Below are 18,741 nucleotides of genomic sequence, written 5' to 3' on the forward strand. Positions count from 1 at the left end.
ATTTGTCTGAGCTCATACAGAAAATACGTGGCAAAATCATGACCAGAATCCAGGTCTCTGACTCCCTAGTCCAGTGCTGGGTCCTGAGCTCTGTTGGGACAGATGAAAGGGAAGCACAGAAATAGCTCACGCATGCCAAGCTGTGCTCTCCAAATCTGAGAAGTTGGATTTGTGAGAATGAGAATGAAAATGACTATTCATGATGTCATGTAGACCAGGAGTTACACAGACACCTCTCTCCCCCACCCCCACCCCCTCTCTCTCCAAGCTTTGAATCTAGGACCAAGAGTAACTGAGGGATATTGAGCAGGGGCCAAAGCAGAAATGCCTGCTGCTAGTAGAAAGAACTGAGGAAATGGGACATTAGTAAGGTTCTAAGGTTTTAGGAAAGATTTCTGGAAATAAAGGACTGCATCCTGGGGTCAGAATTAATATGAAGTGAGGAGCTGGCCAGATCCTGTCGTGATGCCTTAAAGCTAGACCTATTTTTCTGTTCCCACACCTGCTAATTGGGGCCAGCTAGGTGGCACAGTGGATAGAGGCACTAGCCCTGAAGTTGAAAGGAACCGAGTTCAAATCTCCCCTTAGACACTTACTAGCTGTGTGACCCTGGGCAAATCACTTAATCCCAATTGCCTTAAACATCCAGGGCCATCTCCAGTCCTCCTGGTGTGTGGGTGTGTGTGTGTCTTGCCAATAGACCCAGATGGCTGTGGAGGAGAGAGTGAAGTTGATGACCTTGCACAGCCCTCCCTCACTGAAATCTGATTCAGTTCAAGTCATGACATCATTCCAATGTCCTGAAGGACAAACAACAATGACAACATCTGCTAAAAACCAAGACCCCAGCTTGGTCAAAGCTCCATTCTCTGGGATTTGGGGTGGGGCAGGGGGTGGGGTGGGGTGGGGAAGTGGGAGGCTCCAAGAACCCAAGCAAAGCTTTTCCCTTTATTCTTTCCAACAAGCAGAAACAAAGGCTCTGCACTTAACACCACCCAGAGAGAATCTATAAGGCAGTGGAGGCCAGAGCATAAGAGATGACTGGACACCTTGGAAAAAAGAAATGTTTAAGCCTTTTATTGAAGAGATTTAAAAACCTTTTAAAAGATTTATTCAATTTACAGGGGCAGCTAGGTGGCGCAGTGGATAGAACACCGGCCCTGGATTCAGGAGGACCTGAGTTCAAATCCGGCCTCAGACACTTAACGCTTACTAGCTGTGTGACCCTGGGCAAGTCACTTAACCCCAATTGCCTCACAAAAATAAACAAAAACAAACAATTTACAGTAAGATCCTCTCAGGAGTTAGAAAACAAGATCCAACTTTGGTCTGTATCAGCCAAGAAGATGAAGAAATGAGCCCCCAAACCCAAAGGGCAGCTCAGCCTTGCAGGGAAGGCTGAAAGAGGATTGGCACTTCAGTGAAGGGTCTTTTTGGTTTGTATCGAGATCATTCTTCCCTTTCCTACTCAGCACCATTTTTCTTGGCAGAGGGGGGGGGGGGGGGGGGGGGGGGGGAAGAGGACAAGGAAACGTCACATCAAGGTACACTCTTGCCCAGAAGTTCCAGTTGAGACCTACCCAAATACATTGGCTCTTGGGGAAAGCTTTCATTCACAGCTGATAAAAATAGATTTTACAAAATAATAATCAGGTGAGTTTCCACCTCAAACAGAAATAAAATGCCAGAGAGAGACTGTTCACAGCTACAGTCTGAAGGATCAACCTACCCAGTGACCTAAGTCAATGGCCTCAGGCACTACCTATAAACCCCCAGCCAGGGGAAGTCTAACCTCAGCACCTGCATTCCTGGGGGATTTCAGCAAGGAAGGATCTGGCAGCCAGAGATCTGCAGGGGATTGAATCAGACCAGCCCCTGCAAATTTAAGACAGTGGCCATCATGGAAATAATGGGAAAAGTGATGCTAATCTGACATTTATGGAATGCTTTAAGGTTTTCAAAACATTTCATAAACCTTATCTCATTTGATCCTCACAACCCTTCGAGGTAGATGCTTTGAGTATTATTAACTTGTTTTTATAGACAGAAAACTGACATCAAGAGAAGTTAAATGACTCGACCAGGGTCACACAGTTATTAAATGTCAGAAGTGGGGAAAAGGCATCCCGAATTTTTTCAGCATATCTGGAATTAGAAGTAAGAAGTGTTAGTTTGGAGATTTCTCTGCTACCCCTCTTAGTCAAGTAAATGTATCTGATTCAAACTGTGACTTGGAATTCCAAAGGACTAGCCCCCATTCTCTTAAAAACAACTTCAGGAAAAAAACCCACCAACTTCCTTTCATCCCCTGCACACCTCAGAAGATCCTTTCTCCACAAGGGACCAGAGGCCCTAGGTGTAAAGGCTGATGATGTGCCTGCGACAGGGAGGTCAGATGGCATGAAGATTGGGGAGGGGTCTGGGGGAATAGAGCCCTCACAGTTGGTCACTCAAATTTTGGCTTCTGGTCCCCCCACTATTCCATGCTCTCTCCCCTGCAGTGGGAAGAACAGGGCTTGAACACAGATGGAATCTAGTCCACCCCCAAATTCAGCCTGGCTTTTATGCTTTGTTGGGAAGTGGGAGGGAAGAAAGGAAGTTCTGAGAGCCTGAGGTAGCCAGGAGATGAAGAGGAGGTACTTCAGAGTCCTTTGTTGAAGTAGACGAAAGAATTGAGGTCTCCATGCTTAGCTTTGAGGGAGTCTCGGAGCTCAGGTTCCAGACGTGAGACTGCCATCTCACTGAGAAAAGAAAGGTGATGCCTTTACTAATTCAGGTATGAAACAAAGCACTGCTGGGGGCCTGGGACTTGGGGGGGTGGGGAGGGGAACATGCTAACTGTGGACAAAAACCAACTTTTGAAGACTCATCAGAGCCACTGATTGTTCTGTTGCAAATATGATAACATCCACCTTATTTAGTTCCAAAGCCCAGTTCAAGCCAAAGTGAATGGTGACTGTGTAGTGACTAGGTTATAAGCACTACCTAAGCAGCTCCTATATCACAGGGATAATTATCCTTCCCAAGCCAAGAGCTCTTGTTTATCAGTCACACAGTCTAAAGGAGACAGGATTTTAGGTTGATGGCCCAGTCTGAAGTGACCTCTAGTCATAAATGGAAAGAGTATGGGATTTGGAGTCTGGAGAACCTAGATTAAATCTAGGTGCATGACCCTAGGCAAGTCACTTTCCTTTTCGAAATCTCAGCCTTCTTATCAAATGGGATTTGACTACCTCCAGGGCCCTTTCCAACTCTCTCAGTTCCCCCATTCCGCCCCCCCCCCCAGCAAAAATGGGGAAGGGTGTAGTCACTAAAACAAAGGGGGAAATGAAGTTACCATCTCTGCGGAAAGATGGCACAGGCCACAGGCACCATGAAGACCAGACTGTAAGAGGAAAGAATATGCCAAGTCATTCCCAACTGCATCCAGCTCCCTCTCTTCCTCTCAAGTGCCCAGGTATCTACCCTGACAACCCAGTGAAATCTGTCACTTTCCAGTTCCTAACGGATATGAGTACATAGTAAAAGAAGACAGGACAAGCAAGGAAACAGCATTGGGCCCTGGCCTATTAGAGTTGCTAGGAAACAGCCCTAAAAGAGCTTACAGATGTCTCCATTGTCTATTTGTGATGGTGAATACACATGGACCCACAGCACAGCTTTGGTTTCTAGATTTGGTGTTCCTTAAACTCCTTGGGCCCTGGGTGGGGGGAAGGGGAGAAGAAGGGGGCAGGAAAGCAAGGACTCGTCGATATCATTTGCAATACAGGCTTGACTAGCTCAACATGGCTCTGGCTAAACCAGTGCCAGGTCATTGCCAAGCCCCTCTACTCACCTCTGCTAGGAGCAAAGTTTTGTGGGAGCTCATAGAACTAAAGGGCACTGTGAGAGTTAATTGTTGACAGTTATTTCTACAGAGAGTCCAGAGAGACCCCTCCAGGTAGGAAACTATTTCTCCCTTTGCCCTTGAAGCCAACTGTGCCATCATTTGCTTTCCAAAAATATTAAACACGGGCATGTTACAGAACTCAGCAACATAGACACTTGTCTGTAAGGTGGATGGAGCATCCCTCCCAGAATGCCTGAGAACAGAAGCCAGAGAAAACAATACTCACAAGCCCCCAGCCAGCATCACCTGCAGAGGGGCATGCAGGAACTGTATTTTCTGAAAGAAAAGCAGACATGTAGATGGATGGAACTTTTGTGACTTCCTGTCCAGCTATCAGCAGAAAGACCCAGGAACAGGACAGCTAGGTGGCGCAGTGGATAGAGCACCGGCCCTGGAATCAGGAGTACCTGAGTTCAAATCCGGCCTCAGACACTTAACACTTACTAGCTGTGTGACCTTGGGCAAGTCACTTAACCCCAAATGCCTCACTTAAAAAAAAAAAAAGACCCAGGAACCACTTTCCTTGAAGAAATGGAGGGGCAGAGAGCCTGTGGGGAGGTGGGATAAAGGCTCCTTCATTCTTATGAAAAGGCTGGAAACCATATGGGGGAAGAGTTATGCAGATCTATTGTGAGCCCTGCCCTAGAATATATATTGCTGAGGAGAGGAGGGGGATTAAATGGTAGTAGTTAGGAGAGTCAGGAATCCCTAGGTGCAGGCTTGTGTGGGGTAATGGGAGGGGAGAGGAAGAGAAAGAAACAATGAAGTGACGCGGTGGGAGTGGATTTGGGAAGACCTGTGTTCAAATCTTGCCTCAGACACTTACTAGTTATGTGACCCTAACCTCTTTCAGCCTCTGTTTCCTTATCTGTAAAATAAAGTAGTTGGACTTCATGGCCCCTAAAGTTCTTTCTAGCTTTAAATCCATGGTCCTGTGAATCACTCACCTTCATGAAGGCCAACTTCTCCATCCTTTCCATCAGGATTGGGAGTAAGACTAGAGAGGGAACAGAATTAGGTAGGAGCAAGTCAAAAGGGGCATCCCTAAACCTTCCCCAAATTCCCTTTTGAAATCACACTAGTGAACTCAATATTCCTTTGCCCCCTTTCTTGGTGGCTCAAGGACAAAGTCTCACAAGGATATATGGGGAAAGCTAGAAAATAGTTTGACTCTGTCACATTCCTCACCCCACCCCCAAACCCAGGCCACATGGGGAAGAAGAGAGTAATGGGGCAAAGTCTGATATGAGAAGGATTGGAAGAAGTTCTTAAGAACACCCAACAACCTCACTGGCCTCAGGTTCCGCAAAGCTGCCCTATTTCCTTTGGACTCAGTAAAACCAAAGAGAAAATGCAAAACTCAGGTCCCACCCGCACCACATCTCAGTTCTCCCACCCTCCGGTGGGGTTTGTCCCAGGGCAGGGATGGCTCTTAAGTTCTTACTCATCCCAGGAGCTGCCATGGTGATTCGGGAAATGACCACCTGCGAGATGCCAATGACTGCAGCTTTCTGAGATTGAAGAATAGAGGGAAGGAAGGAATGAACCATCAGAGACCCTAGATCCCAGCCCATTCCACATACATGCAGGGATCAAGCACCAGCACAATAGCCCTGACAGAGCCAATTTGAAATGCCTTGCTAGAAGACCACAGCTACATCTTTGTTGTTCTTCATTCAATCATTTTTTCAGTCATGTTCAATTCTTTGTGACCCCATTTGGGATTTTCTTGGCAAAGACACTGGAGTGCTTTGCCATTTTCTTTTCCAGCTCATTTCATAGATGAGGAAACCGAAGCAAACAAGGTTAAGTGACTTGCCCAGGGTCACACAACTAATAAGTGCCTGGAGCTGGATTTGAACTTGAGAAGATGAGTCTTCCTGACTCCAGGCCTAACATTCTATCTACTTCACCACCTAGCTGCCCACAGCCAAATCTAACACTAACCAAAGCCCAGCTATAGCCCCAGAAGAGACCCTATGGATGGCCAAGCATGAGAGCAGAAAGAATTAAAGAGGCTAAATCATAAGCAAAGAAAAAAACAGAAGAGAAGCAGAAGAAAAGAGGGTGTAAATTATTACCCAAATTCAGGGTTCAGTGCATGCCTATGATGTGGAAGGAATTCCAGCTACCTCCCTCCTCGACCTTCCTCCCCAAACACAAAGATGCCCCCAGCTCACCCGTGATCGACCCAACTCCTGAGAGTTCCTGTCAGTCACATTGATGCCATGGATGAGTTCCCTAGACATAGATAGATGGTCACTGTCTGCTTTCAATCATCAGAAACAAAAACTGCATGGCTCACTGCCTCTCTCTAACTCAGCTGCCAGAAAACTTGGGGCCCAACCACAACCCAAATGACAGTCTGCTCAATTCAGGTGGCCAGTAGTATCTCCTCCATGTGCTTCCTTCGGATGGCCTCTGTTCTGTTTTATCCATTATTGTCCTTTCTTAAGTTTGGTTTTGGTCAGTACACTGCCTTAGGTCATCTGGGAAGCAGGGTCACACCTTAAACATGCACACAAAATAGGGGGATCTCTCTCTCTCTCTTATACACACACACACACACACACCCAATGAGGTCAAATCCCTCCCCTTTGTCCAACAATCCAGTCCAATGAGTATTGGCATGGGGATATGAAAACAAAACAGAAACCAGTCCTTACCCTCAAGGAGTTTGTTTACCACTGGGGAAATACCCCAAATAAACATCAAATTATATGCATGATCATTTGAGGAGGGACCAAGAAAGAGAGCGTGAAGGGGGATGCTACTTACTGTTGCCTCATCATAGGGATATTGACACAGTTAGCAGCAGCAACGGCAGCAAAGGGTACCCATCGGGCCACCAAAGGTGGGGCTTTCTGTGGGGACAGTGGAAGATGTCAGCCTATGTAAGAAGGGAGGAAGGCTTGAGGGTCTATAATCCCCCAGGGTCATATAAAAACAGAAAAATCAAGTGGCAGACATTCCTCTTCTCCCCCATGAAGCTAGCCCAAAGGGATCCCTGGCCCTGTACCCCAATACCTCTGTTCTGTACTCTCAGAACAGAAGCTAAGCCCCAGCTATAGCTCATTTGTAGTAACCCCACCAGTATACCCACCCAAGACATTTCCCCACGACTTTGCTGCCCCCTGGTGGCAGCCCATGGACCCATGGCATACCTTGGTATACATGTTAAGGCCAAGGGCAGTGGCCAGGGCTGTGGTGGTCGCTGTGAAGTAGGATACAGTTATTTGCCTAAAGGAGGAAAGAGATGCTGTGGGCAGGACTAGGAGCAAGATGTGATGGAAGGGACTGTACAGATGGCCCCTGAGCCTTGAGTTTCCAAGGACACGGAAACCAGGCTGTAGAGAAAGTTAGCCTTGAGACAGATGATGCCAGCCCTCAGCACTTTGCTCAGCTGTGGTGGAGGAAGAGTGAAGAGCATCAGAGTATTAGGCTAGGTGTGCTTCAACTGTCCCTGCTGGAGCAGACTCTGGGGATCCTCTATCCCTGGAATCAAGGAGGGAGCTGTGAAGAAACCTCAGCAGCACTGAGCCCCAGGGACTAGGAGGGAGTCAGTCACTACCTGACTGATATGGGGCTGGCGGCATTCCGGTTGGTGTAGTTGACCAATGCATTGAAGGACTGGTTCACCCACTGCCAGAAAATCACTGCAGGCATTGTCCTGTCAAGGGGAAAAGGGGAATGAAGGATAAGAACATAGTACCCCCTTCCAGGGTGGGGCCAACAACTCCAAAGCTTCTAGAGATTGAAGTGGAGCTTACAGCCTTTGCCCACTCTATCTAGAGTAGGGAAAATGCCCTGGAGTCCCTGCCAGACCCTCCCCACCTCCCCACCCCCAGCCAATCCCACCTGTAGAACTGGAGCATACAGCCTGTGATAGCCATGCCTCCTGGCACCTGGAATGACATCCGCCCAATCACGTTCATCTTTTCCCCAGTGTCTGGGTGGAAGGCTGAGTCGTATAGCTTCTTGGCATACAGCAGCTGTTCCTGGCTGGTGCCTGGGGGTATGGCACCCTTCCTGCAACCCTCAGCCCCCAAGCCGGGGGAAAGGAAGTCAATCACCCAGAAAAAGTCCCCAACACACCACACACACATACATAGATACACACACACACACACACACACACACACCCCTAGGCATCTCTAACTATCCAGGATGCCAACTGAGCCCAACCCTTGCCACAAACCTGGGGCTGCTAGGGACCACTGGATACTCACCGGCTACTTTCAACCATCATCTTGGCCCAGTCCAGTGTCTTCTCTGAAACAAGAGCTGTACAAGGGTCTGTGATGTTGAAGAAATGCTTCAGTCGACCCATGAAGGTTCGCTGGTCCCATCGGGGACTGTCAATATTGAAGCTGGACAAATCTACCTCCATCTTCCTCTCTCACACGGAACCAGAGAACTGGGAAAGGGGAAATGACAAGGGCACTGAGGATGTCTCTTAGAGTTGATGACCTAAATATCAATGACCTCCTGCTGGTTTGGCCTGCCACCCATACTAGCACCCCCTACCATGCCAGCAATCCATGAGGATTTTCTTGGTCCCCCAGTGCCACTCTCAGCCCTGTTCCTGACTGTTCTGAAGAGGAAACAGAAGACTCAATCTTGACCCTAAAGGAATTCAGTCTCGTTCACAGATCAGGAACACCTGGAGATCAATGTACTGCCCTCTCTTGGCTATTCTCTTAGTTACTTTTGCTAGCTCACCGTCCTTAATGGTGGGTATCCCCCAAGGTTCTGCCCTGGGCCCTCTTCTCTCTATGCCCTCTCTCTTCCATGGATGCCCCCCAGATCTATTCACCCAGCCCTGGTTTCTCTCCTGGGTTCCAGTCCTGCATTACCAACTGACTCTTGGGCATTTGAAACTGCATGTCCTCATGACATCTCAAATTCAACCTTCCTGAAACAGAACTCAGTATCTTTCCCCCTAAGCCTGCCCCTTTTCTTAACTTCTCTATTTCTGTCAAGGGTACCACCATCTTTTCAGTCACCCAGCTTTACAAATTCAGATTTGCATGATCCCCACAAGCAGTTTAACAGGTCTATAGTCTTGAGACAAGTATGAGGCACTCCTCTCACTAGCTCAGGTACTTCTCAACCGTACCCCAATCCCAGGGTGGTACGGAAGACTCCAGGGATCTTCTGTTCCTGGGGAGGACAGAAATTCACCTTCTCCCTCGATTCTCAAGTCTTGTAGATTCTACTTCCACAACATCCCTTATATCTGATTCTTTTTTAAATTTACATAGCCACCATGTCAATTCAAGTCCACCTTACCTAGCACCATCTTAGACTATTCCACTGGCCTCTTACTTAGTTTCAAGTCTCTTTCCTTCCTATGCATTCTTCACACAGGTGCCAAATGAGAATCCTAAAAGGACAGCTCTGACTATGTCACTCCCCTGCTCAATAAAGTCCAGTGGCTCCTTATTATCTCTAGGATCAAATAAAAACTCCTGTTTGACATCCAGTGTTTTAACACCTGGCTCCAACCTACCTCTCCAGGCTTATAACACAATACCCTTTTCACATTTTCTCTGATCCAGTCAACTGGCTTTTCTGCTTAGATCAAATGATCTCCAGGTGCTAAGTCCTTCCCTCCACCCTGAAAAATTACCTAGATTGTATGTGTATGTATATTCCTGTTAGGGCCAAAATTTGATATATAGAGCATTAATTGGGTGACTCGCCTAAATATTGGGGTCCCAGAAATATGAGAGACCTTTAAGTTCACTCTCCCCTCTGAACTGCCCTTTTTAGATATTTCTCCCAGGCCACAAAAGGATCGGACTTTATTACTTGGGAATTAATTAAACAAAAAAGGTGAAACTAATAAAAATCAAAGATAAGGAAATAGGAAAAAGAAATACAGATAAATACTCAACTCTAAACAGCCTATGCAATCCCCAGATTGTTTCTAATTAAGCTAATTCAAAGCAATTTAGGGTTCTCTGTGTTCACTCACCAAAACCTGGAAAGTCTACAGGTGCTTTCACCACCAGAAGGGCAGAAGCCTGAGAGAAAGAGAGCTAGAATTCTGGAAGTCCTCCTGCCTCCCTTCAGGGAGCATTCAATCTTCCTCCTCCAAAAGAGGAGGTCCTTCAAAAACTACCTATGGAGAGTTCTCCTTCTGACCTCAGTAGCATACATAACTTCAGGGTGGACCAGATATGGCCCTCCCAAAGGAGTCAGCTAAAACTCCAAAAATTTTTACCACATTACCCCACCCCACCCCCACCCCCAAAAGAATACAAGCTCATTGAGGGCAAGAATTGTGTCATTTTTATCCTTTTCCCCACTGCACAATGTTGGGCACACAACAGGTGTGTGAGAATGTTTATTGATTGATTGAATGTACTCTGAACAGTCTACAAGGGTCTGGAGGTCTAGAGTATATGCATTATAGACTAAGTTCAGTAAAGGGAGCCATCAGTGTGAGCTATATCAGCCAGGTAAGGCTTCACAAAGCAAATGTGCCTTAAGCTCCACCTGGAAGAATCAGGATGATTTGGAGAATGCAGGTCATCTGAAAATCTGACCTAAGAATGGCATTCAATCCAAGTCAACAAGCAGGCAAGGCACTAGGCTACACTGAGGAGACAAAGACAATGAAAAATAGTCCTTGCCCTCAAGGAGATTATGTTCTGACTACCTTTAATAATGAACCTGAAGTTGCTTTCACTACCAGACAGGAACAGTGACTGGTCATGTGCCCTGCCCCCTCCCCCCCTTTTCCATCTCTTGCTTAGGGACTCTTAATCAAATGAACATTACTGGTGCTTCTGAGAAGTGTTTTAATCTACAGTCCTATAGCTTTATTCCCCCCAGAAATTGCTGTGTATATATTTAATTTTCTGTACATGTGTTGTTTCCCCACAACAGTATAAGTGTTCAGTGTGTGTGTATGTGTGTGTTTATAGTCCCACTGCTTAGCACAGTGTCTCATAGGAGTAGGGCTTAATAAATATTTGTTGAATTGAATTACATTTACATGAACGGAAGTAAGAATAATCAGGAACAGCATAGATAACTTAATGTTCCAAATTTCCAAAACATTTTTGTTGTTATCTAAATCTTGAAGGGCTCCTTAACTTTTCATATGTGGGTGTGTCTTATCTCCTTAACCAGATAGTCAGCAACATATGGACAGAGACCCTATATCTCTCTTCTTCCTGGTTCACTGACCCAAGAAGTAGGTATACCAACACTTCACATTATTAATAGAGACATTATAATAGCTGATATTTATATTGTGCTTCAAAATTTACAAAGTACTTTCCTCAAAATAATCCTGTAAGGCAAGCAGCCTGAGTATTATATCCATTTCACAGATGAGGGAATAGAAGCTCAGAAAAGTAAACTGACTGGCCTAGGATCCCAAAGTCATCAAGTTCATTTCCTGTCTCCAAGTTCAGAGTTCTTTCCACTACTTCATGCTGTGCCTTATTATTATTTCCATTTTACAGATGAGGAGACAGGTTTAGAGAGGTTAGATGATTAATTCAAGGTCATGCAACTAGGAAGTGGCAAAGCTTTGACTTAAATCACATCCAAGGCTCTTAACCATACCATGTTGCCTCTGGATTTATTCCTGGGCAATAGGGGCTGTCACTGTTTTCCTGTCAATGCATATGAGAGGTGCCCTGGATTTTAACTGGTGGTTAACAGTTAAGTTTTCAACAATTTCCCCAGGCCTGGTTTCCCAGGGTCTAGTGAAAGAAATACTAGGGTTAAAACTCAGGAGATCTGGGCTCTACTCAAAGTTCTGCCAATGAGTAACTAAGTGACGTGGGCCAAATCAATTCAACAAATATTTAATAAGTGCCTACTAATTGCAAAGCACGTTCCCTCTGAGTTTCTGGTGCTTCATTTGTAAAAACAGAGGGTTGGAATAGACAATCCTGAAGGCCCCTTCCAGGTCCAACATTCCAAGTCTCCACTCATCCCAAGAATAGAAGCAGGGTCTAAGAGGCAATTCTCGACACAGGACTGGCCCTTAGGAAAGAATCAGCTCAGACGCTCAGGGCCAGGAAAGAATCTTGGTCTCTTGGCCAGCCTTTGCAGCAAGAGTATGTAGCAGGGGTTCTTTACCTTTTTTTGTATCAATGGATCCCTTTGATAGTCTGGTGAAATCTATGGATCTCTTCTCAGAATGGTTTTGTTTTTTTTTTAGTGAGGCAATTGGGGTTAAGTGACTTACCCAGGGTCACACAGCTAGTAAGTGTTAAGTGAGGCCAGATTTGAACTCAGGTCCTCCTGAATCCAGGGCCAGTACTTTATCCACTGTGCCACCTAGCTGTCCCTAGAATGTTTTTTTTAATCTTTTTATTTTTTAAGTAATAAACATTTTTATTTATAGTTTTGAGTTCTAATGTTTATCCCTCCTTCCCTCCTCCTGGCTTTGGTGAAGGTAATATTACTTAAACAGACATTAATGCATGAAGTTGTTAATTGTCCTTCCCCACTATGCAGTCTTCAACTGTCATATTCTGTTCAAATTTGATCTTCTACATTAGCGAATTAAAGCACTTTGTAACCTGGCCCCAAAATACTGTTCTAGTCTCATTGCATATCACCCTCCCACCAACCCATCCCAAACTCTGTGATGAAGCCAAACTGGTCTTCTCTCTGTTCCTCAAATAGGATACTCCATCTCCCAACTCTGTTCATTTATACTAGCCATTCCTATTCCTAGAATGTGCTCTCTCCTCACCTCCAACTCACAGAATTCCTCTTCTATGACATAGCTCACATGTTACCTTCTCTGTGAAAAATGTATCAATGTTCCCAATTGTTACTTCTCTCCCTAGTAAACTATTTTGATTACTTTGTGTTTATTTGTGTTTATTCTCTAAGACAAAGTTGCAGAGGAAATGCATACATTACAGGCATTGGTAAAGGGAATTTCCTATGCCAATGAAATCATGGGTCTAGTTCCCCATCCTATCTTTTTTTTTTTGGGGGGGGGCAATGAGGGTTAAGTGAACTTGTCACAGAGCTGGTATCAAGTGTCTGAGGCGGGATTTGAACTCAGGTCCTACTGAATCCAGGGCCAGTGCTTTAACCACTGCGCCACCTAGCTGCCCCCCCCCATCTTTTTTAAAAATATAATTCTATGTACTAATATAAGGTATTAATTAAGATTTTATATTAATTCTACATACTAATGTAGGGGACTGCTCATTTAGCAAGTGAACAGTTTGCTGACAGAGGCAGAAAAGAGAACAATTTGGGACTCTGCCCAAAGGACTATAAAACTGTGCATACCCTTTGACCCAGAATAGCACTACAAGGTCTGTATCCCAAACACAGCAAAGGAAAAGGAAAAGGACCTTTATGTACAAAAATATTTAGAGTAGCTCTTTTCGTGGTGGCAAAGAATTGGAAATTGAGGTGATGCCTATCAATTGGGGAATGGCTGAACAAGTTGTGGTATATGATTGTGATGGAATACAACTATGTACAACTACGAAGCATAGTGGATAGAGTGCCAGGTCTGGAGTCAGAAAGGCTCATCTTCCTCAGTTCAAATCTTGAATTTGAATTGGCATGCTCACATCAAAGAAGCCACTATTCTATGAGAAAAGGAGAAGTGCAGCAGCTCAAAAGAAACAGGAGATGCAAAGATTTGTTATGGGAAAAATGGGGTAGGGGTAGGGGTTTGGGGTCCTTAGGAATTCCTCTTTAAAGAATCACACCCTCTTGCACACAAAAGCAATTAGAATAAGATGGTAGTTTATTTCGGGGCTGAGGAAGGGAAAGGGAAGGGAAGGGAAACCATGAAAGAAGTCCTTGGACTTCTCATGGGGAGAAGGCATGGCACAGAGCATGGCTCTGAGATACCAATCTCCTCGAGCAGAAGACAGGCAGGTACTTTTATAGAGGACTGACGGGGGTGACCATCTGACTGTGGAGAAAGTTCCTTTAGTGAGGGAGGACCATCCCATTCGTATGTGTCCCTGGATTTCTGTTTTAACTGAGGAAGATGTTACCCTCCCTAAGGCATCAAACTTTTTCCAACCATGAATTCACAAAGGATGAATAGGTGCTAAATGCTTTTTGCAATTACAGAAAGGGGGAGGGGGGAAAGAAGGGGACATTCTCCTTCTACCTGTACAGAAACCTGCCCAAGATGAGTGAAGCTATAGCCTGTATGCCATGAAAACTGCACTGACCCTGACTATCCTGCACCTGCAAGTGGGCCCCAAGATGATCTGAGTGACTGTCTGTTGGAGAGAGAGAGCCTGAAACATCAATAGAAACTGGGCCTTCCCTCCAGTTTGACTTGAACTTCTCCTCACGCTTTGGGCCTAACCTGAACCCTAAAATTAAGTGCTGATAATAGAGTTTTTTGCAACAACAACAAAAACCATTATATACCATAAAGTACAGAAGTCTAGTTCTAGAAATATAACCTAAAACAAATGACTAATTAAAGAGTTATCCTGTGGGCAAAGTCCAGTGACTTCAGCCAAACAGGAAAGCCTACTGTTAACGAAACCTGATGCCTTCCTTCCCCCCAAATGGGGGCCAGGAGGGTGAGCACCTCCGACATTTTTTGCAGAAATGAGGTGTAAGGTGTGGAACACTGGATATACCAGACTTTTACAATATGTTGGTTAATTTTGTTGACCTGTTTTTGAAAGATTTTTTTACTTATTATAAGGCATGGTTTTCTGAAAGAGGGTGGGGAAGAAGGGAAAAATACAGTGGAAAGTAGGTGATGTAAAAACAAAATATATCCCTATTTTTTTTTTAAAAAGAGGGTGACCGGGGCAGCTAGGTGGCGCAGTGGATAAAGCACCGGCCCTGGATTCAAAAGGACCTGAGTTCAAATTCAGCCTCAGACACTTGACACTTACTAGCTGTGTGACCCTGGCAAGTCACTTAACCCTCATTGCCCTGCAATACATACATACATACATACATACATAAAGAGGGTGACCCAGAGGAAGATCCTACAACTACTGTATGAACTCTAAAGACACATAATTTCCTAAAACATCTAGGCCCAAGCCATCCCTGCTCCTCCAAAGAGACAGCCATGTTGTTATAGAAAGGATACTTATTTGGTGTCAGAAAACATGGGTTCAAATCCTCAATTTGTTAGTTACTAGCTCTGCTACATCCAATCTATGCCTCAGTCACTTAAAAACTATTTCTCAGTTTCCTCTTCTGAAAATTGGGGATAATGATACTTGCACTACCTACCTCACCAGGTTATATGAACATCAAACAAAGTAATGTCAGCATTTTGTGAAGGAGACAGCTAGGTGGTTCAGTGGATATAGCTCTAGGCCTGGAGTCAGGAAGACCTGAGTTCAAATTTGGCCTTACCAACTTTGTGACCCTAGGCAAGTCACTTAAATTCTGTCTGCCTTAATAAAATGGAGAAGGGAATGAATGGCAAACCACTCCAGCATCTTTGCCAAGACAAGTATGGACAAGTATGGCCCCTGGGGTCAGGAAGAGTCAGACAAGGCTGAACAACAGCAACAAAGCACTAGCGAACTTTAAGGTGTTAATGCAAATATCATCTGTTACAATAAAGCTTCAGGCTGCTTAGAAGGAGCATTTTTCCTCGGCTTGGGCCCAGACACAACGAAAATCCTGAAGTGGCCATATTTTCATTACAGATACAGTCCCCCTTTACAAACAGACAAGAAGCAATACCATGTTGTTCTGGCTCTCGAAGCTGCCCTGCAAGACCCTAGTTCAATCCTGAGATTAGGATTCTAAGGAGGCGTCCAGACCATCCCTACCATAGCTGCCCAAGCATCTATTAGCCTCCAGGGTAGGTGCTTGGGGGCCAGTAGGAACTCCAAAGCATCATGGCTCCCAAGATCCAAGCTCAGAGCACAGTTGCCATGTGTTTGTTATGGGCCCATAGAACCCCAGAATTTCTCTGGGGCACATCAAAGAACCTTCTCCTTGTGAAACTAAACTAGAGGACAGACATGCCTAGAGAGAGAAGTGGAACCAGATCGGACAGAGCTAGCTCTGGGACCCCCACCCTTCATTCTAGTCTCCCTCAACCCTGGGGCAATAAGATTAGGTGTGACTGTTTCCTTTGAGTCCTGAGGAGATGGCTTGAGAGATCTGCAGCCACCCCTCACCCAATTCCTCCACCCACCACCAGTGAGGGATGGTCCTCCCTCACTAAGGGAACTTTCCACAGTCAGATGGTCACCCCCATCAGTTCTCTATAAAAGTACCTGCCAGTCTCCTGCTCGAGGAGATTGGTATCTCAGAGCCACTCTCTGTGTTATGCCTTTCTCCCCAAAAGAAGTCTAAGGATTTCTTTCATGGTTTTCCTTCCCTTCCCTTTCCCTTCCTCAGCCCCGAAATAAACTACCATCTTATTCTAATTGCTTTTGTGTGCAAGAGGGTGTAATTCTTTAAAGAGGAATTCCTAAGGACCCCAAACCCCTATCCCTGCCCCTACCCAACCCCCCTACCCCATTTTCCCCATGACATGTTGGTCCCGGCCCCCGGGAACCTGACATTCCCCACTGAGGGCTCCAAAACCGCGCCTTCTGCATCCCAAACTCCAGGGAGAACCAAACCAGTACTGGGCTCTGTGCTGTTGGGGTGGGGGACTGAATGTGTTTGGGAGGGGTCCTTCTCCATCCATGCCAAGGTGTTCGCAGAGGGGTGGGGGTGGGGGGCAACGACTGCCTCTTTCTTTTCCGAGGGGCTGCCTGAAAGGGCAGTGCCACCCTTCCCATCCTGGGCTCCTTTTTTTTTTTTTTGCCACGTTGGCCCTGCGGCAGGCGCAGCACATGGGAACCGAGCCGTAGGCACCACACCTGAAGTCTGCGCGCCCTGAACCTGTCCAGAAAGCAACTCCTCTTCCCTGCTAAAAGCCAGGCCCTGAAATCCTCAGGAAGAGTCAGGACAGTCAATGCCACCTCTCCACCCTCGTCCCTCCACCGCTCCCCGAAAGTCAAACCTGATGCCAGGCCAGATGTAGACACAGTCACTGGAAAGTGAAGCGCGCTCACACAGAGAACCCGCCCCTCCTCCCTCCCAGGAGTGTTCGGCCTCCCTTAGGCTCCGCCCTCCACGCCTTTGCTTCCGGACCAATCATAAGAGGGGCAGTCCCTGGTTGGCCACGTGGGCAACTTTCCATCACCTACTTCCCCCACCCTCTCGGGCTTAAAGGAGAAAAAGGAGTACGCCTGCGTAAAGAAGGGCTTGGCCAGGCGATCGGGCTGGACCGCGTCTGTGTGCGCGTGCGCTCTTTGGGAAAGGGACTCGCGGGACCCCTTTCTCCATCCCCTTCCTCGGTGTCTCCGCCCCAGCCTCCGCTGTGCGTGTGGCGGAGGTGAGACGTCGGGGGCGGTGCCCGCGCCGGGGACGGGCGGCGCCGCCGCAGTTGCCCCTGGTAACGGGGGAGGCAGGAGGAGGAGGAGGAGGAGGGAGTCGGCGGGAGGATGGTGAGTGTGGGTGTCTGGGCCGCTCTCGAGCCCCCCTCTCCCCAGGTCAACTCTGGGACCCTCAGACTCGGGCAGAAGAACCGGGACGCCCTCCGACCCTTCCCATGGTGCTGGGGGTTTTGGGGGGTGGCAGGGAGAGCCTGAGACGGGCGGGGTGGGAGGCCTGGGGCCTGAGGGAGGGGGAAGCTTGAGGATGGGGGCCAGGGGAAGGGGCACCCGGGGGAGCTCCCCCAGCCGCGAGGAGCCGAGGGTTGGGGGCAGCTGGATCCGAGGTCCGGAGGGATGGGAGCTATAAAGAGTGGTTCTCAGCCGCCTGCTCTTCCTCACTCCCCAGGACGTCTGGGGTCCTGCATGAAACCATCCGGGAGTGGCGGGAAGGGCCTGGAGCCTGGTGCCGGGCACGCTGCCCCGGCCAGGCTCCGTATCCACAGGTGTGGGCCAGGTGAAGTGGGAATGGCCCTCTGCGCTTGAGGCTTCCCCTGGAGAGAGGTGCCTCCTCTAATTGGAGCCTCCTCTACCACCCCCCCCCCCCGTATGGTTTGGGGACCTGCCCATCCCAGGCGCCCGGAGAGCCAGCCCAAAGGCCCAGTTTTGCTTAGGGCCATCATGATTCCGTGCACCAGCTGGTCTTTGCCCCATCCCTTCCTTCGAAACTACCCCCCGCCTTCTTTTAGAGGTGGTCAAACTTGAGCCCTAGCCTTGGGGAGAATGCCCTGGGCTTCCTCCGGCAAAGGAAAAGGTTAGGTGGACTTGTTATCAACTTAGGGCATAGGTTCTCACTTATCAGCCCAAACTGGATTCCCCCCCCCACCCTTTATTTTGGAGTTCTGATAGTTTGGCCTTTTCCACATTAGAACCAGTTGATTTCCGAATAGTTTATTTGAATGTGGTTGAGAAGATGTCTTTTAGACTTTTTTTCCTATCACAAAAGGATTCTCAAGGTTCCAGAGGATGCTAGTCAGTTATTCACTTGAAAGGAAAAATAGGGTTTGTAGCCTTGAGTGATGGGTGATGCTGAAACTGAAGTTTGAATTGTTCTCCACTGTCGATTTTCTTTAACCTTTAAAAATATTGGAACATTTCAGTGGTTGAAGAGGTTAGAAAAATCTGGATCAAAGTGAGAAAACATATCCAAAATTTGGTAAGAGATCATTGAATAAATTGATTGCACATGATCAGATTGCTAAGTATAATAAGTAGAATTATTTTAGCTAATGCTGCCAACCAGATTTTGCACATTCTATGTAACAGTTTTATTAACCTCAGGCTAAACAGATTTGTGTAAATATTTCTTGGTATTATCTTTTTATTAATCATTTGTTTATGAGCTATTCATTAGAAAGCTTTCTCATTAAAGAACACAAATATTTACACCAAAAGTAACTAGAACTGAAGCTA

The 18,741-nt window shown here is 46.7% G+C and overlaps 2 protein-coding genes across 4 annotated transcripts in view; one reads left to right on the forward strand and one right to left on the reverse strand.

The window, feature by feature from the left end:
• Nucleotides 1–1,165: 1,165 nt before the first annotated feature.
• On the reverse strand, nucleotides 1,166–16,966 carry SFXN2 (sideroflexin 2). 2 transcript variants are annotated; one of them, XM_043982768.1, is made up of 12 exons: nucleotides 16,857–16,966; nucleotides 8,119–8,306; nucleotides 7,748–7,918; nucleotides 7,461–7,559; nucleotides 7,054–7,129; nucleotides 6,668–6,753; nucleotides 6,070–6,130; nucleotides 5,334–5,400; nucleotides 4,837–4,886; nucleotides 4,136–4,165; nucleotides 3,338–3,385; nucleotides 1,166–2,741 (listed from the first exon to the last, which is right to left on the reverse strand). In XM_043982768.1, the coding sequence occupies exons 2-12, from the start codon at nucleotides 8,277–8,279 to the stop codon at nucleotides 2,739–2,741; spliced, it is 852 nt and encodes a 283-aa protein (XP_043838703.1). In that variant the 5' UTR covers nucleotides 8,280–8,306; nucleotides 16,857–16,966; the 3' UTR covers nucleotides 1,166–2,738. The 2 variants fall into 2 exon arrangements, with proteins under 2 accessions (XP_043838703.1, XP_043838701.1); XM_043982766.1 differs by having other exon boundaries at nucleotides 4,116–4,165.
• Nucleotides 16,967–17,104: 138 nt separating this feature from the next.
• The window catches only part of ARL3 (ADP ribosylation factor like GTPase 3), a 36,593-nt gene continuing 34,956 nt past the window's right edge, over nucleotides 17,105–18,741 (forward strand). The window contains exon 1 of one of the 2 annotated variants that reach the window (XM_043982770.1): nucleotides 17,105–17,450. In XM_043982770.1, the coding sequence (XP_043838705.1) occupies nucleotides 17,448–17,450 (3 nt within the window). In that variant the 5' untranslated portion in view covers nucleotides 17,105–17,447. The remainder of the gene's footprint in view (nucleotides 17,451–18,741) is intronic. The other variant, XM_043982769.1, reaches the window with a different exon arrangement.

This window comes from Dromiciops gliroides, chromosome 2, assembly GCF_019393635.1.
Source record: "Dromiciops gliroides isolate mDroGli1 chromosome 2, mDroGli1.pri, whole genome shotgun sequence".
Taxonomy (NCBI): Eukaryota; Metazoa; Chordata; class Mammalia; order Microbiotheria; family Microbiotheriidae; genus Dromiciops; species Dromiciops gliroides.

Bases quoted from the DNA above. Each gene is read 5' to 3' on its own strand.
- SFXN2 (XM_043982766.1), bottom strand. From the start codon at position 8,279: ATGGAGGTAGATTTGTCCAGCTTCAATATTGACAGTCCCCGATGGGAC. The intron at 7,560-7,747 runs GTGGGATTGGCT...TCCCCTTGACAG, and splicing joins TGTATGCTCCAGTTCTACAG to GACAATGCCTGCAGTGATTT. The intron at 4,166-4,836 runs GTGAGTGATTCA...CTTTTCTTTCAG, and splicing joins AGAAGTTGGCCTTCATGAAG to AAAATACAGTTCCTGCATGC.